Source organism: Tilletiaria anomala (genome assembly GCF_000711695.1).
Source record: "Tilletiaria anomala UBC 951 chromosome Unknown K437scaffold_135, whole genome shotgun sequence".
NCBI classification, from domain to species: Eukaryota; Fungi; Basidiomycota; class Exobasidiomycetes; order Georgefischeriales; family Tilletiariaceae; genus Tilletiaria; species Tilletiaria anomala.
Window position 1 is genome coordinate 16038 of NW_013546887.1, and position 23203 is coordinate 39240.

Genomic DNA, 23203 nt, shown 5'->3' on the forward strand with positions numbered 1-23203 from the left:
TGACCTTGGGAGTATCAACTGGAAGAAAGTGCACACTCTGAACAGAGAGAGTGGTGACACTTGCCACGCGTTCGAACACGCTGGAATGCCGGTCTTCGCGAGCAAGCAGGGTTCCTCTTTTGATCTTGGGTGTGTTCACTGTGGAACTGCGGATGATTACCTTCGGTGGGTGGCGATTCAAGCGGACCTTGAATCTTCTCCTTTGCCCGAAGTCGAAAGTGCGAAAGACCTTTGTGTTTGGTTGGCCCTTCGTTCCCATGACCATGCGGAGCTATCGCAAACAAGGATGTGGTAGAATATACTCGCAATGAGAGTATAGAGCAGATGATGTTGAGGCGTCGCTCGTGAGGAGCTCCTGAGTTTGGGGATTATGACCAAGATGCCAGCCGCAGTGCTCGGCGACGGACCTGGGGAAAGCGGTAGCAATCCATCCGTGTAAGCTGCTCGAAGGGAACAGTGCTCTCTGGGTAGCGGTCCTTCGCACTGATGAGTCAGTCACACCCACCAACCAAAGTTCGGTTGCAGACATTCTGCTCAGGATCTCTCGCCAACGCCGGCGATGACGTCACAGTGCATTTTGCTGCTGCTGATATAGAATCATCTCGATCGCTTCTTGGTTCGTCGGTACTCTAGGCGTTGGGCACTGCATCAGCGCGCGTGACACCTGGCCTGTGAAAAGTGCATGAAGCCGCGGATTAATGACACTCATCGAAACCTTGGGAAAAAGAAAGTGCCCCAGTTCCGCACTAACCGTTTTTTGGTGCGCTCCTTTGCGAACTCCAGCACCACGCGACTGCCCATGTCAATTTAAATAGGGCCCATATGCAACCCTAATAAATGAAACTGGAACCAACGCTTCAGCGTCATTTTTTACTTATCTGGCTCGCCGCAAGCCGCAAATTCATTCAACACGACAACCCACCAATGACTGTGTTCCCTCTATTAATACTCCCGCAGCTAGACTTGGCAGCTGACAGCGCCTAAACCCCAAGCGGAGAGGCGAAATCTTGCCAGTACTTCCACGGTTTACTTGTCCTTCTTGGGAGAGAACGGGGGACAGTGGTGCGGCCGTTGGCAGCAGGTGTCGCAACCCGGCTGTGGGCGCAGCGCTGGGAGACTAATGTAAAATCTGAGATGCGTGCCTGCATTCTTAATTAAAGAACGAATTCGAGTGTTCCAGGCTGAGGGCTGTGGCGACTGGACGTCAGAAAAAAAAAGAAAGCAGTTCCAAAAATATGACATCATGCTCAGAGTTACCTTTGATATAACTAGTAGTGCCACTCTCGATCACACTACGTCACTCCAAGGCACTGAGCGCGACAGTGAGCGTTTCGTCCGTCTAAGCGGGGTCCTCGGTTGCGGCTTCCATCGGATACATACATGGTTTCAGCCCTGGTCGCGAACTCGGAGGCTGGTTGCGCTGGTCAGAATTCCGAGCGTCGCACCGCAGAGAGGACGAGCGACGAGCGAGCAGTTCGACTTATGTCCAACATACACACCAGTAATTAAAAGGCGCGAAAGGCACGCGATGGAGGCTGTGGCAGTGTTTGGAGAGTCCAAGTAGCAGATATGGAGGCATGTACCGTCTGTTCGTTCTAGTTTTCTGAACAATCGTCATAGTCACTCTCTCGCATTGCCATAGCCGCTGTGCGCTGACGGGTGCTAGGATAGGCGGAAATTCGAGTGCAACTCGGCGATCCGAGCCTGCTACGTGCTACGAGTTGCGAGGGGTTTCGGTCGAATGGAGCGGCTTGCATGTACCACGTAGAAACAGCCCGAGCCTTTCAATGGATTGCACAAGTCGAGGTTCAAAAATGCACTGCATAGACAGCAAGCCCCGTCCGTCTAGTCGCCGAGGGGAATGCCATGCTCCGTGGTGCATAATGAATGATGACGGTCTGTGTCCTCCACGATTTGTCGCTCGGCTGGAAACAGGAGAAGTTGCGATGCGATTTAAACAAATGCTCATCGAATGCATGTGTCCTGTTGAACAGGCCCTGAATATAAATGGAACACAACGTTAATCCTTCAACATTTGTCGATCTGCCATCCATTTGGAAACCAGTCTAATATTTATTTTAGCACAATTCACATCTCCAACCGCTCAAAGAAAGCACCCATGAAATCAACAACCTCATCTTTCTCGGCGCCGCGGCTGCACCCCTGGTCGATGCACAAGGTGAGAGAAGCAGCGTCACTGCTTGTGCTCACACCGACCAGCGCCGAAAAATATTCATCTCTCTCGCTGGAACGCCATACATCACTGCGGCCCATGCGTTCCATTCTACCACGCGACATAAACAGGCTCTGACATAGGGGCCCCCCGGGCGCAATCCCCACAGACCTCGACAGCGCGGCCGCGTCATTCGGTAGTTCAATCGCTAGTGGTGCACAGAGCGGAGTGTCGGGGGCACTTTCAGACCCTTCTAGTGTCGGTCAGGGTGAGCGAGCAGCGTGTGGGAGAAAGATGAGGATATATCTGCGCGATTGACGCCCCATTTACCCCGCAACGTACAGCCGCAGCATCGAGCGCTTCGTCCGTCGCCTCGGTTGCGGCGAGCGGCGCTTCCTCCATCGCAGCCACTGTGACCATGGGCGCCGGATCGGCAGCATCGAGCGCCAGCTCGCAGTCTGCCAGCCAGACGACTAACTTCAATGCCGCAGCACCAAGCACGCTCGAAGGCCAGATGCGCGCGCTCTGGGCCGGCGCGACGGTCCTCGCCTTTGCAGCGTCTGTTGGCGCGTACATCCTGTAAAGCCGCCTGGATTGTTGTCAGATCGCGCAATGCTTGACGCGAATCTGTAGCTATATGCGCACGTAATCATCGGCCCCTTCGAATAGTTCGGTTTGTACATTGCCTTGTGAGCAATGAGCGAGACGAGTGAGGTCGATTGGCGTTGCAGCTGTGTGAGGCCCATTGGCGTTGCGGCCTAGTGGTAAAGATTTACTCTGCTCCCGAGGCTTCAGTTTGCATAGTTGCGTCTGCCATCGCATCGGCTGCTAGCCAAGGAGTTCAAAAATGTGTCAGCAGAGAGCCTTTGCGCCAAGGCCAGAAGAAGGCTTGTGACACAGCTACGAACTCCATGGCCTCTTGCACATCGGACACATTGTGTGGTTCTGAAGCCACTCGACGATACAGTGAAGGTGAAAGATGTGCGAGCAGGTGCCATGTACTGCACATGAAAAGAAGAGGCACATATAATTAATAATCCATCCTTACGCAGACGGGTGCAACTGAACAATATCAGGCTCACAAAGCGGACAGCTCTCGCCTGGGACTTTGCATTTGGCGCAGGTCGCATCGAAGTTGTTCTGGCAGATACCGCAGACATCATCTGGGTCCTTCACGTCCCAGACTAGGTGGCGTGCAGAGCAGTGCGACATAAATAAAGAAGATTAACGCAATCAGTCTGCATTGCGCAGGCCATAGCATGTAGAGCGAGTAACGCGTATGCAACACCACAACTCACTCCAGTAGCCAATTGCGCGCCACGACTTGACTTCGACCTTCATTGTCTCGTACCCGCTGGCTCTCCCGCAGGATAAATGCTACGCTCGTTGGTGACGTCGGCGTTGGAGACTGGTGCACACATATGACCGCGCTTCGATTCCGATTGAAGATGAGGTTGAACCTGGGACCAATGGCCGATGTGCGAAAGACGAAGATGGCGAGAGCAACACTTTTGACACCCCCGCATCTTTTTGTGACTTCGCGCGTTGCCAACTGCCGCACAGAGGGATGGAACCCATTCCGCCCACGCTGTGGAGATGTGCATGTGAAACACACGAGCAGATTAAGGCCTCATAGGGGGGGGGCAAGGCCTTGATAGAACAGCCGACTCAATATAGGCAAAGATCACTTCATACGTCCAGGTGAACTGTGAAGAGTGGCATCTGATGCGAGCTGCACCTCCACGGCCGCGCTGGCTGACTCTCTCCTTCCTTCGCCTCCCCTGTTCTGCAAGGCCGGCTCATCATGACGCCTGCGAGCTCGGGGGCGTCTTTCCGCATCACCTCGACGCAAGCAGCGCCAAGAGCAGCGCCGGAAACAACGGCTCTACGACCCACATCCTACGTGCTCGTCTCAGAAGCAACGGATGATGATGATTACGATGATGATGACGAACCTTTCGGACGCGACGGAAATAGTGGTGCATTCTCAGAACCACCCGACGGATCCTCAGGGGGCACCCCGGTTCCCCAGCCGCGCTTCTACTTTGTGCTTCCGACGCTCGCCGCGCTCGACATACTGCTCACGGTCGTGATCGGCTTCACCATCATCGAGCAAGAGCGCAAGCCTAGAGGGGGAGATACAGGGGACGCCAACTCGCAGAGGGTCAAGCTCGTCAGCGCACTAATTGCCTGCGCAATCCTGAGGGACTCGGTCATTGCCATTATTGGCTTCAGTAGGAGCATCGCTAAACTCGGCATAACTGTCGCTGCTATCTGCTTGGTACGTAGAGCTATGTTAATGCGCGAGAAATCCCTTTTCTGAGGGATCTCCACTGCACACTATCCAGATGTCCATGCTTTTCATCATTTCGATTCTCAATTTACTCTTCCAAGTACCAGGCGAGAACGATGATCCGACACCCCTCTCCGCAACATCGCCCATATGTATTCAAGCGGCAGCTAACGCACACCCCATGGTTGTGCGGACCTGCACAGCCCCTTCCCTCTCCAGTGCCGCGGGGCGTCTTGCCTCGACGGTCGGGCTAGTGGATTGGACACTGTCGTACAGCCAGAAGCCATCGCTCGCGCTGCTCTGCAGCATCCAGCTTTTCGCGACGTTCGCTCAGTGGATCTCGTACGTTGCCGTCGTCGGCATCCGTGTGCCGCCGGGTGGTAACCCGGTCCGAGCGCAACGCTGGATGCAAGCGCTTGCGCAAGGAGAGATTGATACAAGCCGCTTGAGGGAGACGAGCGTGTACGACCTCGATGTGGACTTTGAGGATGATGATGACACAGATCCGGAAGCGCAGACTGGGCTTCTTAGGAACGAGGAGGAGGCTCAAGAAGGCGACATTGACGATGGTAGCGGGAGAGATGAAGATGCAGATGCGAGTGAAGGGGATGAGGAAGGAGTAGAGGAAGGAGAAGGAGCGACACATGCCGTGCGCTCACACCCGCGTCTCCCAGGCGCACAGCAGCCGGACCGCGGTGCGACGCCCTCTCAATCACCCTCTTCTCGCCTGCGCAAGCCCCTATCAGCCTCCTCCCTGCGATTCCAATCACAAGCGCTTCTATACGCCAGCTCGCCTTCGGCCTCGACGCCACTGCTCGCACGCGTCCCCTTGATGGCTCCTCGACCCGGCCGCCTTGGCGATCGGCACCCGGAAGGCGCAGGCGAAGATGAGGACGAAGACACCGATGTAGACCCGAACGACATTGTCGACATCACCAGCGACAGGCACCTCAGCCGTCAATTCTCACGTGCGCGCCTCGCCCTAGCGGCCGATCCAGAGCGGTACCGCTCCAGCGTCACCACGCGGCCTTTCGCCACGGGTTCTGACACTGGCGCGGGGATCGACTTTCCGTCGATACCCCATCGCAATTCGTCGTTCGCCGATATGAGCACACTGACTTCTACGTCGGCGTCTGGGGCTGCGTCCGTGGCAGGTGGGGGAGGGCGCGCCCTTTCGCGCTCGCCGCGGACGCCCAAGGTTAGTTTTTCGAGATTAGCTGCGCTCGCGCAGGGTGGTAGGGACCGCAGGCGGACGCAGAGCTCTAAATCCGCTCTGCTTTCCGCTCAAGAGGGGTCTCGCGAGGATTTGGGCGCAAGGTAGCGCAGACAACCACCATATTTTCAGCAGAGCACCTGGCATGGAAGCTTTCGACCAGCACCGACATGATACCCTAATCCCACATGTATTTCTACTCAGGCCCTTCTCGAAACTTATGTTGCCTGCAGGGAGGAAGGGTATCAGCTCGACGATGCCCCTGGCGTGCTCGTTGGTGCCTCTGTTCGGTGCTTCTTGACTATTGCATCCGCTTCGAATATGCGCCATATTGGCAGAGCAATCTGGTGGAAGGCGATCAAAAGCATCAGATCATATTCGATCAAGCCTAAGGAAAAAAAGCAAAGGCAAGAGGGAAAGAGAAGATACGTCCCGCACTCACCCTACCGAGCCTGCTCTTGCAAAAATCCATAAAACACCCGTTCCCCGGCGCGACTCCACCCGTCGCGGCTCTGAATAGGTCCGTCTGCCAATCGCTCGTGATGAAGAAGTGACCCTTCTGCACACCCTGCAGCAGGCGCGCCGCGCACACCGCCGGCGTCTGCGGCACATCGCTCTTCTCAATCTCCTTCAGCACATGCGGCTTGGTGAGCTGCTCCGTCTCGAATCCGGGGCTGAGGATCGTCGCGGGGAAGTAACAGTGCACAGTGATGTTGTACAGTAGGAATTCGGAGCGCAGCGTCTCTGCGAGGCCTGGGAGCAGCAGGCAGAGGCAGGATGATGGTCAGCAGAGACGCAAGATGAGATCAAGCACATCTCCTGTTTGGTGTCACACTTCACGTACCACGGATGGCGTACTTCATCGGCGCATACTGCGAATAGCCGACAAGCCCAAAGAGCCCTACGAGTGAAGAGACGAGAACGATCTTACCTTCCACGCCTGCTTCTCTCATGGCGCGTGCAGTAGCCTGTCCACGTTTTCATCTACAGAAGTTCAGCATTGTCCAAAAATGTGGCCACTGCTGGTGTACAGACTATTGACTTACGTGGGTCGAAGCAAGCGCAGTCCAGTAGTCCATCTTGAGGCCCATCTCGAAATCTTGCTCCTCCTGCTCGAGGAAGTGCCCCGGCTTCGCACCGCCCGCACAGCAGAATAGCGTGTCCGGAACCTGGCTGCATTTTTTCACAGCTTGTTTTGCGCCGTTAAATGTGGACACGTCGGCGGATATGTACGCATGCGATTGAGTCTTCGGCGAGGCAGACGCTTTCTAAGGAAGGGGAAATACACAGTTGGGCGTGAGCAAGACTCGTACAATATACAAGCACAAAGGATGGAAGAAGAGGGCGGTTCACCTTGATCTTCTCAAGCGCTTGCTCCAGTTTGTCTACGTTTCGAGCGACGATCGTGACATTTGCACCCTTGGACGCAAGAAGCTCAGCGAGGGCTAAGCCGAGTCCCTGCGACCCTCCTGTTATAAGCACATTCTTCGGAAAGAACAGATGAGGTTAGCTGAAGCTCACTTCCATGCATAGTCACATGGCAACGTATTGGTGCCGATACAAACCTTTCGTTCTGGCATCCACCTCTTCTTGGCACGGGCGTTGAGAAGAGGCATGATGTTCAACACGACTGCGAGGAGGATGCCGAACGCGAGACCGTAGATGAGCGGGTTCCCCTGCTGGGCCGCTCGGACCTTCTCGAGGAGCGGATGGGACATGTCGGGGATTCAAAATGACAACTCGAGGCACGCTGCTGGTTGTAAGCAGCTGCTGATACTTCTTTGCAGGCTGTTCGTCCGATGTCCAGGTTGCAATGTACGGTGTAATAATTGGCCAACTGGAGTCCAAAGCAAGGCCATCATCGGGCTTTGGGGCTTTGAGCCACAAAGCTGATAGTCGGCGACTGGCGATCACTTCGCGTCCCGTTCTCATCTCCCTGCGGTGTGGTGCCCATCCCACCCACAGGGTGCACGTGAGACATTTGCCTGCTTGTATATGTATCAACAAGCACCTTCATTGCAACAGACCATCATCCTGATCGCATCCAGGCTCCAGGTGCTGTCTAAGGATATGGTCTGGACGTACAGCTAGAGCTCCAAGCGCACTATGGATGCGCTTTCACCCGCCAAAGAGAATGACTGGCAGCACCAGCACCAGCGGCAGCGCAGCATGTCGCCCACGAAGATGGCCATCGGATGCTCTCCGTCCAAGGCGAGCCGGATGGTGAAAGAGAGAGGAGGCGAGAAAACAGCAAGCTCTAGCCGGCATCGTCTAGATAGCTCCCCTTCGAAGGGCCACTCCGCCGCTCATTCACGCGACAAGCTGCTGCTGTCTCCCGCGAAAAAAGCAGCGCTGGGCGATAAGAGCAACCACCGTGGCACCCAGAGCCCGTCCAAGCCGCAGGCCTCTGGTGCTGCTGGCGATAACGGCGCTGCGGACGACGACATCGAGAAGGACATCATCAGCAAGAGTCACTCAAAAAATGTGAGCCTGCAGCCTCCGAGGAACATGTCACCTACCAAGTCTAGGTCCAAAAGCGAGGGCAAGTCCAGGGAGAGGCAGCAACAGCAGACTGAGACAGCGGGAAACGAGACGATCGCAGGCCTGTCTGCCTCATTATCACCCCCAGCTTCCAGTGCTCATCTCAATGACGCGAAGGTCATCCTCACTCCGCCATTGGCAAATGATCCGCCAGCATTCATGACACCGGCTGCAAACATCGGAAAAGCGGGCATGGCCAAGTACAGGCGGGGCGAAGCGATGGATGCGGCTATGGGTGTAGGCATGGGTTTGGATGATCCCATAATGGCAGCTGGAGAGATGGGAGCGGCGGCAGGTGTAGATGGAGGAGCTGAAGTGGCGCAAAGCTCCGAGCCAGACATGGTGATGACGGAGGAGGAGCTTTATCCTGAGATCGAATACATGCCGCCGAGTGACTATGCCAAAAGTGAGTTGCCATGCCGTCAGATGTTGTACGCGCGAACTGGACACTCATCTCCTCCCTGCCTCTCGTAGATCCGCCAGTGCACTTCCCACCGATCTTAGACGGCATGCCACGCGCCAGCGAACTGGGTGACATCATGCGCTCTTTGCCCTTCAGCGGCTTCGTCTCGCACGCGCGCGCCGCGCTCGATCCCGTCGAGCGCGATCTCTTCCAGGTCGACATGGAAACCACGATGTCGAGCTTTGACGCGTTCGACAGGGAGCTCGAGCGCAAGCTGGACGAGTACTATGCCAGCTGCACGCTATGGGACAACGACGAGGAAACCGAGTACTTCTTCAGCACGCCGCTATGGGAGCAGCAGCCTAAGGGGCTACGGAACCGAGATGCTCCAGCAAAGTCGAATGTGGCCATCACTGCGGTCGCGCGTTCAAATACACAGAGCACCAAAGGAGGGATCGGCGGTGGGAGAGCTAGTCGCGCACCCTCTGCCATGTCCAATCGCTCTGCCACTGGCAAATCGATCAAGGCTGCTCCCAGTGTGACAGGTGCAGGCAGTGCTAGCAGTGTGAGTGCGAAGAGAGCAGCCACGGTCAACAAGGGCGCTGTGTCAGCACGGGCAACCGCGTTGCGTCCTGGCTCGCGCATCGTTGCCAACGCGAGTACCAGCGTAAACGGCGTGCGCTCCACCGCCGCTGCGACTGCGACTGCATATGCAAGCGTCGCTAGGCGCACGACCAGTACCGGCGCCGGTGCTGCCCCTTCCAAGCAAGCTGCAGCGGCAAGCATGAGTGTAGCTTTGAGCCGAACACTTGGCATTCAGACGCCAAGCTCAATCACTTCCGCCGCGAGAAGTGGGGTGCGACCACCTGGCGTGCTTAGAGCAACGAAGCAGCAGGTGCGCCAGCCTGCGCCCTCGGCTACAAGAGCTGGCCCAGGAGCATCATCGAAGAAGCGTCCACCACCACTATTTGACTGGCGCGCAAATGAGCACGATCGCCTTACCGAATGGACCGAGACGACGCTTGCGCAGATGGAGGCGGAGGTTGATGCCCGCGTGGTGGAGCTGTGAGGCCGACATTCACGGCTTGCGACGCAGCACGCTTTTCTCGCAGATTGTAATACTAGCACTTAGCACCCTTGTCATGCCACTCATGGCAATTTGATCAGCATGTATCCAGGATTTTTCGCAATGATGAACCCGCAATGTAGAAGACAGATGTGCTCATGATCCCATTTCTGCTTCTAGCTCGACGTTACACGTCTCGTCGGCTGCACCTTGACGCCGCTCTCGAGCAGGTGCTTGAGCACAGGGTCGCTGGAGCCCATGGAGCCAGCGAGGAGCTTGGCTGCGTTGCCGAGCACGTCGGAGCTGGGCAACTCGATCTTGTCCGGTACGATAGGGTCCGCTCTAGTGGGGCCGATGTTGACGATCATCACGCGCTTGCGCTCCTCGACAGCCTGTTTGACGAGGCGGAAGGCGCTGTACGTAGCGAGAGAGCTTCCGACAAGCATGAAGCTGTCGCTGGACGCTACGAGCGCGTGCGAGCGGTCGCGCAGCTCGTCTGGAACCGACTCGCCGAAAAAGACCACCGCAGGTTTCAGCACGCCACCGCAAGAAGGACATGGCGGGTACATGAAGGAGGAGTAGTTCGTATCAGCACCGAGCTGCACATCCCCGTCCGGGTTCGTTTTGAGCAGGGTGTTGCTCGCGGCCATCTCGGCGGAAAAATCTGCCCATCGCGGGTTCCAGTCTGTCAGGACATCTTGGAACGCAGCACGCGAGCCGCGGAAGCCGCAGCCAGGGGCGTAGGACGAACCGGTGGATGTGTTGGACCAATGAGATGCGGTGGCACGCGGATTGTGTAGATGCGGGAGCGCTAGACGCGCGTGCATGTCTGGATCGAACAGCGCCGAGGCTGATGATGGGAAGGAGGTTTCGGCGCGTCCGTCACCCCTGTTTGCTCTTGCACTGGTCCCATCCAGTCTGGAAACGCAGACAACATACGCGAGCGTGCCGTGCAGCTCGAGGATCGAAGCCGCAGCTAGCGAGGGCGAGGGGGTGGCAGCGTGATGCAAGCTGTCAACATTTTGGGTGATGAATTCCGGCACGTGTCCAAGGCGCTGCAGCGCTGCTATAGAGTAGTGCGTCTTATTGGGCAGCGCATGGCGCACGGGTGGGAATCCGAGGTAGGATCGGGACCAGTAGCGCTGCCTGTACGTGTGCCCCTTGTCGCTCAGCGCCGTAAATTCGTGAAAGAAGATCGGTCGGTATGTCTTGTGAACTGTGTAATGTCCATTTTCACCCCGATACGGCGCGATGCCAGAGTCGACAGAAACACCTGCTCCTGGCCTTGTCAACCAGGCGGAATGAAAACAAAAGGGTGCCTGTCATGCGTCAACGATGCAGTCTCCCTCCGAGAGCTGCTGACTGAGAATGAGCCTCGACGAAACTCACCGGTCATGATCAAGTTCTTCCGTCGGCCTCTGCGCAGGAACTCAGCGACCATCTCCCCGGCCTGCGGAACGGTGTATTCGATGATAGACCGCGTGTTCCCATTGTGAGGGATGCTTGGGATGGAGATGCGCATCGTGGGATCGATGAGTAGCCCTTACAAACCCAAGGCGCTGAGACGCAAACTCTATGGCAAGCTCTCGCAAGAGTCAACAAGGACCAGGGGTGAGCTTGGCTTTGCGGGATCGCGCTGCGCGAAGCACGGCGCGTATTTCGGTCTTACTCGACACGGCGCATTTGCGTCCTGATCGAGCAGCGCGCGTGCGCCAGCCATGGCCTATGGCGGGCACCGTCCTGCACCATACCAAGCTGTAGATGTGTGGCAGGCTGCTCGCGCTGGACGGTGAAGCGAAGCGCCAGTTTCTCTCATCAGCCTCATGTCGTATGTGTCGGCACTTGGGAGCCATTGGGCATTCGGTGCAACTCGGTATTCGCGGGGAAGTGTGGACGCGTGGACACTGGCGCTGTGCCAACAAAAATTGCACATGAAATGACGTCGTCACTAGTCACGTGGGCTTTCTTGTGAACTTGCGGCTCCCCACAGGACACAAAAGGATGGTAACTGGCACCACGCCCTCCAAATTGCATCGTATCATGACCGTGATCATCGTTATCACAGTCAGACCTTTTATTGCTTGCCTGTTTACGCAAACATCGTCATCTGGGACATGGCTTCGCGGCTCCATGTACCCTGAGGTAGAGGGTAAAGGGAAACTCGCCGGGAGGTCAACAGGCGGGGGCCTGTGCCACCTCTCCAGCAGGTGACCGACGCGCTTTGGAGCTTCTCAGCAGCTTCAAACGGATACCGTCATGCTGGAAAAAAGAGTTACAAAAAGCGGTCGCATCGAGAGTGGCGGAATTCGTTATATCCAGTGAGAATATGTACTACAAATGATACCATGGCAGCCGCTCCTTCCTGTGGCGCGCTGCCTACTTTCCCTTGACATGCGTTCCCCAAATTGCACGCACCTAGCACATTCGCGACCACACGCGCCGGGTATGAAGATGCGCCAGCTGAGGCTGCTGATGTTCCCATTTTTTTCAAGGCATGCGACTGATGGTCCGCTTGGCCTCAAGCGCGCTGGGGTCACCTCCGCGGCTAATGACCTTCTGGATGCGGCGGTCGAGCATGTCCTCGTGCGTTTTGACGTGGAGGTCGTGTTTGCGCTTCTCCTCCTCAAGGAGAAAGTGGTGCGCGACGGGTGCCGGCGGACGGCGCGTGTCAGAGAGGAGGAACGTCTGCATGCCGAAGGCCAGCAGCGTCGCAAGAATGTTTGTCAACGCCGTCAGTGCCGAGTAACGCGGCGGGAAGCACTGGCGCGGGTCAAAGAACGCAGCGCAGACCATGCGCGTCGGCAGGTCGCGCGCCGTGTTCGTCGCCAGGTCGCCCGATGCGAGGCCAACGATCATGGCAAAATATGCGAGGCCGATCATGATCGGCGCGCTCACTGGCGACACGAACGGGTTGCTCGAGTCGAGGTGCGTCGCGATGACCAGACCGATGAGGAAGTCGGCGATGAACTCGGTCGCGAAAATGGCGCCGTAGCTGCGCCCAGGCGTCGGGAAGAGGGCGATGACGCCAGCGGGCCCGGAGGCCGAGTATATGACCGCCTCCTTGCCCTTGGCCGTCAGCTCGGCGGCGATGGCGAGCAGCTCGTCGTGCCAGCACGCGACGACGAGGAAGCCACCGAGGAGGCCGCCGAGCAGCTGGCACATGATGTAGATCGGTATCTTCCACGCGGGGAAGCCCTTGTACAGCCATAGCGAGATTGTCACGCATGGGTTCAGGTGCGAGCCGGACAGCGGCGCGGCGATGATGACGGCGAAGGCGATGCCCAGCGCGTAGCTCAGCGCAACGTTGAGCAGTGAGCCTTGTGGCGAGCCGGCGTAGGTTGTGACAATCAGTGTGGCGAGTGAAAACCCTCCGAAAGAGACGTAAAATCTATTCCAAAAGGGCAGTAGAGTTGTAAGCGATTGAAAGCAGCATTTCGAATGACAATGTGGTCTTCTCTGTTGTGATGGGCGCTCACATGACACCGAGTATTTCACCAACACAAGCGACGAGCAGCTCGGGTCTCCACTGCTCCCATCGCTTCCGGAACTCCATGTCGCTCAACCCGGCAGCAGGCACGACGCTCCTCGGGCTTTCGCGATCCTGCACGATGGACGCGAGGCCGAGTTCCATTTGGCCCGCCTGACGGTGCGGGCGCTGGAACGCATGGTGGTGCTGCTGCTGCTGGTCGTTGGCGACTTCCTGCGCGCCGGAAGAACTCTTTTCGGAGAGCTCTTCGGCGGTGTGGTAGGTGGCATGGATGTTGCTCATCGTGCCTTGCGTGTGGCTCACGGTGATGCTTGCGGCAGAGAGCCTTTGATAGCACGGCGCAGGGTAGGCGCAGGGTAATTTCCATCGGTAAAGCGGAGATCCAAGAGACGCTGGGGAAGTGGGACGGCTATATATATACGTAACACGGCCGAGGAACAGCCCTTCCATGCTCTAGAAGATGGAGAAGCGGACCGCTGGCGCAAGCCTTGGCGGTTCAGGCTCCATCGCTCTTCCCGTTGTTGGCCGTCAGCAATACAGCCCGCGACGGGTCGAGCACGGTCACTCACTCCAATGATCCTTCCAGTTTGTCGAGCGAGGCACGCCACCTGCCAGCCTCGAGGGAACGTCGCCTGATTCGAAGGGGACCGGGGGAGAAGGAGAAGTCGCCCACCGAGGCTTGCAACGGGAAGGTGTGCACAGCATACAGTGCCATCCCGCCATAGAGACAAGACGAGTCTTCAGCAGGTGCCAGGCACGACCACACTCCCTATCACTGGTTTCTTTTTTCTTTTCTTCTGCTTTGGGGTGCAGCAGAGCGGCATTCTGGCGGCACTGCACATATGTAGGAACATACCAATGTGTCCAGCTCGCTGCTTTTTTACCGTTGTGCCTCCTGTTCGCGCTCCTTTGGAGCGTCGAGAGTGATGAACTGATGAGAAATGCGTCTTTGACTGCAGGCCGCATTTCTGGTTCTGTGCCTCTCAGACAGACTCAACACTCGACCAAAAATGACCCAGGCACACATATCTTAGCAATGTCTTTACCTTGTATGTTCCTACATATGTATGTATTGGACGGATATCGTTGCATCGGCGCTCATTGGCCTCTCAGCCGAGAGGCGTGCTTCAAGCAATCGCGTTTGTGTATACTGTATCCCTCCCGCTGCCACTAGATGCAGGCAGGTTGAGAATTATCCGACTGCCTGTCGCCTGCGGTCGGCTGCGTTGACGAGAAGCAGCTCTTTCAGAAAGGAAAAGGCGGAGAGGGATGAGCCCGACAAGTTGCGTCGTTCGGACCGTGTCGCCACGCTCAACCATGCCAGCCACGCCGGCATCGATGGAGATGTGCACATTCAGCCGCAGCTGACCGCGGCCCGCACGATCTCCGCAATCTGCACCCCGCGCTCCAAAGGCGCTAGCGCAGGCGGCAATGGCAAAAGGCCGGAGCTGGGTGTGGTCTACAGGAGAAAGATAGGTTAATGCATTGATTGACTGATTGGCCGCCATCTCCATCACTACAGCAAGGGGGGGAAGGCGGGGGAGGTAAGGAGAGTGCCGCGCAGTGTGCACCCCGTTGTGAGGTAGGCAGCACAGCGCAGGTGCCGGTAATGTGCGATGGGGTAGAGTGTGGGGAGAGAGCGCAGAGTCGGAGCTGCGTGCCAGAGAATGCCGCGACAGCGCACGTCAGTCGAGAGCATGTATGTATACATGTGCAGAAAGTGTCCAGCTGTCTGCCCCTGCGCTCGTTTCACCTTTGAAGGAGTGATGGAACCCCCGCGACGTTGCTCCCCTCTTCGTGTGGGTTACAGCAAGGGAGAGCTCTCACGGTGAGTTCTTTCCCGGTAAACAGCTTTGGGAGGGGAACGATGCTGATATTGCATCACTGCAGCTCGAAAATCGTTCCTAACCCGGATAAATGGGCGCCGCAGACAGTACATTGTTTACTACTCCGCTAGTTGGGTTGCCCTCAGTATAATTATCCGAGGTCTGATCACTGGTGGCTGGATTGAAAGACTAGAGAACACTCGCCTTCTTTCGGGATGGACGTGACGCGAGCCGGGCCGTGTAGCTGGGTGATCGGGGCAGTCTTATTCGGCTAAAGCTTGTGCGCCCGCCATGACCGTCTGCATCGTCGAAGCCGCTGCGACCGGCGGCGCGGCGCTCTTCGCCTTCTTCAATTTGCCCGGCCACCCCGCCACGACGCGCTGATGGAGTGCACGAGAGAGGCAGCTTGCAAGTGCTCACATCGCCGACGACTCGCTCGCGACGCGCGTAACAACGAGCAAACGAGCCACTCGAAAGCGGTTCGCGACTCTTTCAACGACTGGTACCTGCGGGCGTTTGTACTCAAGTACTTGTGCATAACAGGTGCGCAGGCCATCCAGTATTTCACCCCTGAACTGGTTAAGGTGAGCTGAGATGCATCGACTGCCATGCGCATGGCTGTGCGATGACTTACAACCACCCCCCAGTGACTGCAGGGGCTGCGACCGAATGCCGGAATCATAGAAGTCCAATTCTTGACGGCGCCCGTGTATGCGGTGGCGCTTGTCGCCCTCCTCGGCTCTTCGTTCCCGCCCAACCTCCTCAAGGAGTGCCCTCTTCATTTTGCCACGGCGTCGGCGTCAGCGCTCGCGGTTGTCGCCTTCGCGATCCTATACGGCGTTCTCGACAAGGTCGACCGCTATGCCCTGAATTGTTTTGTCGTCCCAGGTGGGTCTACACTGTATGCCCGCTCGTCAGCATCTAAGTTTCCAACTGCAGTGAGATCGGGCGGAATTTACCGTGCGAAAGGGTTGGAGGTGAACTGTATTTCCCTATCGGCAGTCTCATATCCTTCAGAGAAGCGAGACATCTCGCAAGCGGCTGTCAATGCACTAGGGAACAGTGCATTGATGTGTGAGTCTGCGACTTTACAAAGCACCGCTCTGCCTCGTTCCGGCCGAATGGTAACGCCAAATTCGACCATCGCCTTCGTTTTTGACCGACGACTGCTTCCTCTTCCCGTCCGGCGTGACCTATCACCACCGTATGGGCTTCATCGTGAATGCAGTTTTCATGGCGATCGCATCCAGCATGGCCTTCATACTGCGCCACCTGCAGGCACAGTACCCCTACCCAGAGCTCGCGGAGCTGCTGAGACCTGACCAGGAGATGGGCCCCGCTCAGAGGTAGGAGCTTGAGTGGCCGGGTACGAGAAGGGGCAGGCTGGCTTGCGCGTTATTCTAAGAGCAACTCATAACTCGTAGCATATACTTTTGGGGAACTTTTCAAGAAGCGGTGTTTTTTCACCTGCCCAGACAGAGGGCCTGCAAGGAGAGCAGCATGCAATGAGAGCATGTGGTGATGAGGGGCGGTAAGCCTGAGTCTCAAGCAGCATCAAGGTTGACTGTAGCCGGTACTCCGCACAACGAAGCTTACATGATGCATTTTAACTTTGGTATGCCGTATGAATCCACAAAAATCATTAAATGTGATTACATAGATATACCCGTCGTCAGAGGAGAAACATGCTAAGAGGGTATCACTGAAGGAAGCTTGCTGAAGTTAGGTGGGGGTATGAATTGAATCAATCAATCAATGTGTGCCGGGCCGCGGTGGCACCAATTTGCCCGTGCGTGTGCTGCATGGTATGCTATTTGTTGTGATTGATGGTGCTGGTATCTGATGCATATGTCGATGGAAAAGTCGGTGTTAAACGTACCAAACGTCGGCCACCTTTGGGAAAGTCGCGCGCCTACCTTCGGTTAACTCCTACAGCAGCATCTGCTCTCCATCCTCGTCTTCGTCGCCTTCCATTCGACAGTCCATGTCGACAATATCGCTCTCTTCCATCTGGGCGTCGACAGCGTGCTCGCATTGCTGCTGGACCTCCAAAAGGCCAAACAGCGACGCCGCAGAACCACCGACGCCACTATCGCTGCTGCTCCGAAGGTACTTTCGTAGCAGCTTGGACTCTGGCAGCGCGGAGAGGGCTTGAAGGCCGTATAACGATGCGAATGGCTGCGCATGCTGCTTGGAGGCAGCGCTGAGGAGGCCGGCATGCGCCGACGAGGGCCGGCGAAGCGCGGCGCTGGGAGAGTCGCTGTCCTCCTCGCTCGACATGCTCTCGTCCTGGTCTCCACGACCGCAGCCGCGGCGCTTCCAGCGCCGCTCGAAGGGATTGCGCACATGTATGCGTGAGATGGGCGAGAGTGGGGATCGAATCAAATCGATGCCGAGAGCGCCGACGGGCGGGTGTGCTGTAGTGACGGCTGCCGACGAGGATTGTCGCTTGACTTGATTCTTCTCACTGGTGTGAAAGACGTCATCGGTGGCAGCGGCGGCCCTGGCGTTGGTCGGTGCGAGGCTTTTCTCTGCCACCGCTTCCATGGTGGAGATGGCGAGCGTGTCGAGCACAGGCGAGGGGGGCCTGCTCCTTGCAGTGGGTCCAGGGGAACTGACCCGAGCCGCCGCCTTTACTGGCTCTGTCGAGGATGGCAATGGCATCAGCTTCGCTGGCCGCCACGTCGGCGAGAGCAAGCGTTGCGATGTGTCTTGTCTCGATTTCGGGCGCAGCTGAGTCGGGAGAATCTGCGGTGATGCACCCATCCTCGCCTGCTCGCTTTCGCTTGCGTTCTCGATGCCGAGGCCAATGGTATTTGGATGTATCGAGATCGAGGCGCAAGTCATTGCTTCGTGCTTATCTTGGTTTGCCTCGGGTGGGGCCTTGCACTGCGGCAGCGGTGGCAGTGGCGGAGTTTCAGGTGCGCTGGAGCTGTGATTGCTCATAGCCTGCGACGAGGCCATCGTCGGTGTCGAATTGCAACTCGAGATGACAGACGAGGGGCTGCCATCGAGCACTGCGGCTGAGAGTAAGTGACGGGGAGGAATTGCATTATATGTATGATGTCCGGCCGCAGAGCGGTGTGGTCGTCTGCCTGCCGGCAACGAACTGCGTCGACCTTCTCCGCCCGGCGCCACTGCACCGGCATGCGATGGCGCGGAATCCTCGGCCAAAGGAGAGGCATAGGGCCCGTGTCGATGGTCGTGCTTGTGCTTGCGCATCAGCGTTATGGGCCGCCTGGGCGTCGGCGCGACGATCAGCGTTGAGGCAACTGGGGTGCGGCGGCTGCCGCCCGCTGTGCTGCTGTTTGCCAGGTGTGAATAAGGCTGTTGCAGGGCGGCCTGATGATCTCCATGGCTGGGATGTTGCAGTTGTGGCTGCGGCTGCGGGTAATGCTCAGTGTACATGATTCGCGTCGTGTCGAGCAGGCTTGGACGCTCAAGTTGGTAAACCGATGACAAGTGGGCGGCTGAGTTGCGCACGTCTCCGGAGCGAGGGTGGGCGAGAGCCGGAGGGAAACGGAAGGCACTGTCGGTGGGCTTGAGCTACGAGTCAGCGTTGCTGCGCTGCGAGACGGAAAGGGGTAGAAGCCTATCAGGCAGCAGTATCAGTCGGCGTTGCTTGCTCCTTGCCGGGCGTCATACAGGGAAGCGAGATGCGCACTGCTAAACCGGAGCGAGTCTAGTTGTGTTGGATGGGTGTAGGCTGATCTCTTTTGCCAAAAACCAAAGCGGAAAAGCAGAGGAAGCGACTCTCGCTATTCGACCGGCACCACAGCACACTCTGTTGTCCCCAGCACCGATCCGGCGGTTCGCTGTGGGTTCCAAAGCTTGCTCGTCTGGCCAGGAGTGTGCGCGGAACATACGATATGTGCCAATGGGCCAATACGCCAGCCTGTGTTCCAACGCTGGCACATCTGGCCATGGCACATCGACGGGAAAGGAGTGAGGACCTGAAGTACCGAGCGCCATAATGGCATGCGCCATCGATTCGCCTACGATGTGTCACGTAATACGCTGCAAAAGCCATGGGGATCCCAAGGATTCGGAGGGAGGAGCAGAAATCCGGCAACAAAAGCTCGTATCCCCAGGATTTCAGAATGTCACCCGTAGAAAACGGGACTTCTTCGTAATACGAACTGCCAATGTGCCAGAAGGCACCATGCGACATTTGAATGGCTTCACTCTTTGCCGAATGTACGCTATACGGTGGCCAGGAGACGGTCGAATCGAGATTCGAGTATCACGTTTCGGGTGGGAAGCCGAAGCGAAGTCCTTTCCTTCCCAGCCGTCGAATGACACCTAGAAGGTATGAGTGTCTTGTGTCCATTCGACCACCGCGTGCCTGCGTGCATGGTCAGCAAATGTTGCTTACAAAGACACGGCTGCCTTTGTTGAAGCTGTCCTTTCTGGGTCATGAGGAAGGCGTAGAAATCGCTTAGGCAGGTTGAAGACTGGCCTGGCCAGAATCTCAGCAGGTGCAGTGTATATTCATCCACTTGCGCCAAGTAGAAACATGACCCCATGGGATCGCGACCGAGGGGAACACGGTCGCGGCTTCGTCCGCTAGGTAGTGCGGTACAGCTACGAAGTGAGAGATCACGTCGGCATCCATGGCAGCAAAGTGATCAGGACCTAAACCTCCGGACATGGTGCCCACCTGTAATAAAGGTGAAAACTTGAGCGTGAGCTTGAAACCGCATGTGCAAGCTTCATCCGGCATCTTTCACCCGCAAGAGACACTTACATCCCATCCAAATTGCCTCCATACTTCGTCCTGGCTGTCAGAACATGAGGGCATGTTACGGCCCGATGCAGTTCATATTCGCATTCACATTCTGCAAGAAACATGTATCATCCTAATCAATGGCGGGGGCAACGCAACCGCCTGCAGCCCACCGGCGCAATCAGTTCTTAGCACCATGAAAGCCAGTATGATGTTGCCAGATGTTGACATAGTTTGTGAATCGCTGACGGGAAGGCATTCGAAGGGGTACCTGGGTTATGCACGACACCGCACTGGCTGAAATGTATCAGTCATCCTACCGAACGTTTCAGCACGGAAGAGACATAGAACCCGTCCAAGTCATGCGGCTCGTCCGATTCTGATTTCTGGATAAGGCTGCATCGCGCACGTAACATCGGGAAATCGGAATGCTGGACAACATGTGCGTCGCTCCAGCTCGCGGCCAGCCGCTGGATCCACGCTGGACAAGGCTCCACCTTTGGCAAATGTACATAAGTGGAGTTATCCTTCGGGCAGATCGCAATTAGCAAGTGCACATTCCACTGGTTTGGACGCCAGACGCCAGGCCCGTTTCCAACTGGCGAGTGACGCCTGGTGGCGCCGGACTAGAATATTCTGGAGGTCACCTCGCGTTGGTTAGTATAGAGCAATTCTTGGTTTTTTGGGGGGGTTCAGCCGGAACCTCCGAGCCCTTTGCGTGACGCCGATGGCGCAACACTTATACCGCTTCCGTGCTGACTCGCTCATGCCATCGAATGAAGAACGGATCTACATATGGCTCATCGGCCATCGCTCTTCTCATGTCTGTGATATTTGATCCTTGATGCCTGATACCGAAGGAAGGGTTTCCTAGTCCTCGATGGATGCACCTACATACCATACAGTTGAAGGGGTCGAGCCGCAGACTCATGCATGCCACAGGGCAAAGCACATCAGCAAGCCGCAATCGCAATGCAATTAACTCTCCCCATGGCCCAGTGTCGGCACCAGAAGAAGCATGCTGACCGGGCTCATAGGGTCCAGAAAATTTAGGCCGGGATTACCGGCCTGGCAGCGGCAGGAAGCGTTAGTAGTACGAGTGTCGCGGCAGGCGCTTCGCTCGTATGATGCTTATATGCTGTCAATACTTCCGACACATGTCACATTGCGTACTTGCCTACAAGTTCTGCTCATGACCTGTCTTCACAGCGCACACAAAAGTCACCAGCAGCAGCAGCAAAACGGAACAAACTCGACAAACACAACCCACAGACAGCAGGTCGCAGCAATCATCTTCCACAAGTGACTGGCCTGCCGCATCTCAAGCGGTCCGACCATGAGACTTCCGTGCACGCAAACAGTTCCACGGTGCTCGGCCCTTGCTACATGCGCGTAACTGATTGGCTTGGGCCGATCCATTGAACAGGCGAGCTTTTGACTCGCACCGGGTACGACTGCAGATGGAGACCAGTCGAACATTTCGTCAATGTCACATATTCACATTCTTGCTAGCTCAACGCCTAGCGCTCTTCAGTGTGCGCGACCTGACACCTTCATACATATTCATTTAAATGGACGATGACGAATGAGTTCGTCTTAGAGAGCGCCAACCACCGCTTCAGAGCTTGAAGATATCTCGCTGGGTTTCTGGCCGCATTTAATACGTCCGAAATGTTTCAGCCTTGAGTGCCCGATCTTTTGCCAGGCCCAAAGGTCAAGGCAGAAAAATCTGGAATATTTGTGATCCTCTTTCTATTGGGCCCTGTTTACATTCGCGAAATTGACCTCCGCGGATTTGTTCTCAGCTGAAATATTTTGAAGTTACCTTGCAAATATCAAAGCCATGCGTGTGCAACCTACAGTACAAAGATGGTTCACATACTTTTTAGTCACTGCAAGGCGGTGGAGGACGTGCGATCTTGGTGACTGTATCGTTAGACAGCTTAGATGAGTTCTGACCATCTTTCTCCTCCTGGCTTTCAGGATGGGTTTCCCTCGTCGATTGTGAATTTTGCCCTCGGTCTCAAGCAAATCGTGTGGCAAAGGGAGGGGGGGATGAGGAGCTAGCGTCGCGCTCTTCACAGTCTGCGTAGATTAGATTTCGATGACGACAGCTACGAATATGGTGCTTGCGGCAGACAGCTGCAGAAAGAAGCGAAGGCATTGCAACAGATGATGTGCTCCGGTGGAGACTTGTCGGTGTCCACTGGTGCCTCTTCCTCGCGCTTCATCCGTTATTCGCTTGAGCTAGAGTCTTTCCATTGCCTTATGACCATTTGTCTCATTCTCCAACCCTTTTGATCTGCCCAAGTACTGTCTCTGCGTGATCAGAGTTCCCAGATTTCATCGTCAGCTGACCACCACGTACGAAAAAAGCGATCTTCGGAGCCGAGTGCGAAAGAAGTCGTGTCATGGGCCCACGGCTTAACCGTGTGAGCAAGGTTGAAGTGCGACTTAATATCGCTCACGATGATTTGGTGGCCGGATATCATTTTAGCGCACGAAGATCATCTGTTCAGACCTCAGAATACCCAACCATAGTGAATGCAAGGTCGAGATGGAACTCTGATGGATAGGAGTGAGCAGCGATAGATGGCGATGAAGCTATGAAGTAGCATATATGAAGCGCAGCCGAACCGGAGGTTCGTCGGCAACATTTCACAATCAGGGCGCCACTCCGTAAAGACACCCTGTAAAAGGCATCAAATGACTGCGTTTCATGTGATGCTCCCAAGGGAATCTACGCTCCGGCCAGCCAGCGCAGCGACGAGATGATCCCACGAGATGCCGTCCACTGGCCTCGATTTACCCAGCCGATCTGCGAGTCGAGCTGCGAGGAGATGCTTACACTGCATGCGTACGAGCAGCGAAGGAGCCACGTGCCGCGAGGTCAGTTTCTGTTTCTATTTCCGTTTCCATTTTCGCCTCACGTCCCGTGCCCCTTTGATACGACGCACCATGAGAAAGGGAGACCCTTGCGCAGCTGATGTGCCCGAAAAAGCAGCGGCAGACGCAGTGAGAGCCTGCCCTGCCCTGCGATGCGTCCCCTCCCTTTCGCCTTCACCCGGCCGCAGCTCGGCATCGATAGAAGCAGCTTCTGCTGCTGCACGCTGTCCATGAACAGTGAGCCCAGCACTTTTGGCTGCAATTCCAGGCCCATAGGCGCGCACCGTGAAAGCAGGGCAGGGACAATGCGGAGGTTGGCGCAGGGCAGACGGTATCAGCCTGCTGCGTCGTGCGTGGCAGTGCGGCGCCGTTGTGCTGGTCTCGTCTTGATCGTGGCCTTGCTCTTGGCCATCTTTGATCGAAGCTGCACCTGCATTTGGCTTGTGCAGCCGCTGCCAGAAGACGGTGTAGCTGACACTGGGGTCCGTAGCGGATTGCACGACATAGTAGACGACGGCGCTCCCGCCGCGCGAGACATGGGGGCTGGGGATCGCGAGGACTGATGTGCCCGATGGAAAAAGCGCATCGA

At 56.5% G+C, this 23203-nt stretch overlaps 10 protein-coding genes across 10 annotated transcripts; 3 read left to right on the top strand and 7 right to left on the bottom strand.

The window, feature by feature from the left end:
- Nucleotides 1-3073: 3073 nt before the first annotated feature.
- K437DRAFT_229113 (RING/U-box) lies at nt 3074-3514 on the bottom strand (the record flags this gene model as incomplete). The annotated part of the gene is made up of 3 exons (XM_013384969.1): nt 3074-3174; nt 3256-3357; nt 3472-3514. The coding sequence occupies 3 exons, from the start codon at nt 3512-3514 to the stop codon at nt 3074-3076; spliced, it is 246 nt and encodes an 81-aa protein (XP_013240423.1).
- A 335-nt stretch (nt 3515-3849) lies between these two features.
- Nucleotides 3850-5915, top strand: K437DRAFT_259734 (uncharacterized protein). Its single transcript, XM_013384970.1, has 2 exons — nt 3850-4454; nt 4522-5915. Exons 1-2 carry the CDS (start codon nt 3978-3980, stop codon nt 5785-5787), a joined length of 1743 nt encoding a protein of 580 aa, XP_013240424.1. The 5' UTR covers nt 3850-3977; the 3' UTR covers nt 5788-5915.
- K437DRAFT_259735 (NAD(P)-binding protein) lies at nt 5756-7487 on the bottom strand. Its single transcript, XM_013384971.1, has 6 exons — nt 7245-7487; nt 7033-7164; nt 6726-6947; nt 6524-6647; nt 6122-6432; nt 5756-6023 (listed from the first exon to the last, which is right to left on the bottom strand). The coding sequence occupies exons 1-6, from the start codon at nt 7395-7397 to the stop codon at nt 5925-5927; spliced, it is 1041 nt and encodes a 346-aa protein (XP_013240425.1). The 5' UTR covers nt 7398-7487; the 3' UTR covers nt 5756-5924.
- Nucleotides 7488-8692: 1205 nt separating this feature from the next.
- Nucleotides 8693-9819, top strand: K437DRAFT_37199 (uncharacterized protein). Its single transcript, XM_013384965.1, has one exon. The coding sequence runs from the start codon at nt 8730-8732 to the stop codon at nt 9690-9692; it is 963 nt and encodes a 320-aa protein (XP_013240419.1). The 5' UTR covers nt 8693-8729; the 3' UTR covers nt 9693-9819.
- K437DRAFT_259739 (DHS-like NAD/FAD-binding domain-containing protein) lies at nt 9772-11456 on the bottom strand. The gene is made up of 2 exons (XM_013384972.1): nt 11079-11456; nt 9772-10968 (listed from the first exon to the last, which is right to left on the bottom strand). The coding sequence occupies exons 1-2, from the start codon at nt 11209-11211 to the stop codon at nt 9866-9868; spliced, it is 1236 nt and encodes a 411-aa protein (XP_013240426.1). The 5' UTR covers nt 11212-11456; the 3' UTR covers nt 9772-9865.
- A 720-nt stretch (nt 11457-12176) lies between these two features.
- On the bottom strand, nt 12177-13458 carry K437DRAFT_229112 (aquaporin-like protein; the record flags this gene model as incomplete). The annotated part of the gene is made up of 2 exons (XM_013384973.1): nt 12177-13077; nt 13166-13458. The coding sequence occupies 2 exons, from the start codon at nt 13456-13458 to the stop codon at nt 12177-12179; spliced, it is 1194 nt and encodes a 397-aa protein (XP_013240427.1).
- A 1927-nt stretch (nt 13459-15385) lies between these two features.
- On the top strand, nt 15386-16774 carry K437DRAFT_281667 (uncharacterized protein; the record flags this gene model as incomplete). Its single annotated transcript, XM_013384974.1, has 4 exons — nt 15386-15586; nt 15659-15890; nt 15942-16076; nt 16231-16774. 4 exons carry the CDS (start codon nt 15386-15388, stop codon nt 16350-16352), a joined length of 690 nt encoding a protein of 229 aa, XP_013240428.1. The 3' UTR covers nt 16353-16774.
- A 15-nt stretch (nt 16775-16789) lies between these two features.
- Nucleotides 16790-18644, bottom strand: K437DRAFT_259746 (uncharacterized protein). Its single transcript, XM_013384975.1, has 2 exons — nt 16919-18644; nt 16790-16841 (listed from the first exon to the last, which is right to left on the bottom strand). Exon 1 carries the CDS (start codon nt 18408-18410, stop codon nt 16932-16934), a length of 1479 nt encoding a protein of 492 aa, XP_013240429.1. The 5' UTR covers nt 18411-18644; the 3' UTR covers nt 16790-16841; nt 16919-16931.
- Nucleotides 18645-18649: 5 nt separating this feature from the next.
- Nucleotides 18650-19323, bottom strand: K437DRAFT_37279 (uncharacterized protein). Its single transcript, XM_013384966.1, has one exon. The coding sequence runs from the start codon at nt 19171-19173 to the stop codon at nt 18685-18687; it is 489 nt and encodes a 162-aa protein (XP_013240420.1). The 5' UTR covers nt 19174-19323; the 3' UTR covers nt 18650-18684.
- Nucleotides 19324-22445: 3122 nt separating this feature from the next.
- On the bottom strand, nt 22446-23171 carry K437DRAFT_270826 (uncharacterized protein; the record flags this gene model as incomplete). Its single annotated transcript, XM_013384976.1, has 2 exons — nt 22446-22577; nt 22686-23171. Coding segments are annotated over 2 exons (618 nt in total), but the record flags the coding sequence as incomplete, so codon positions are not given.
- Between the last annotated feature and the right edge of the window lie 32 nt (nt 23172-23203).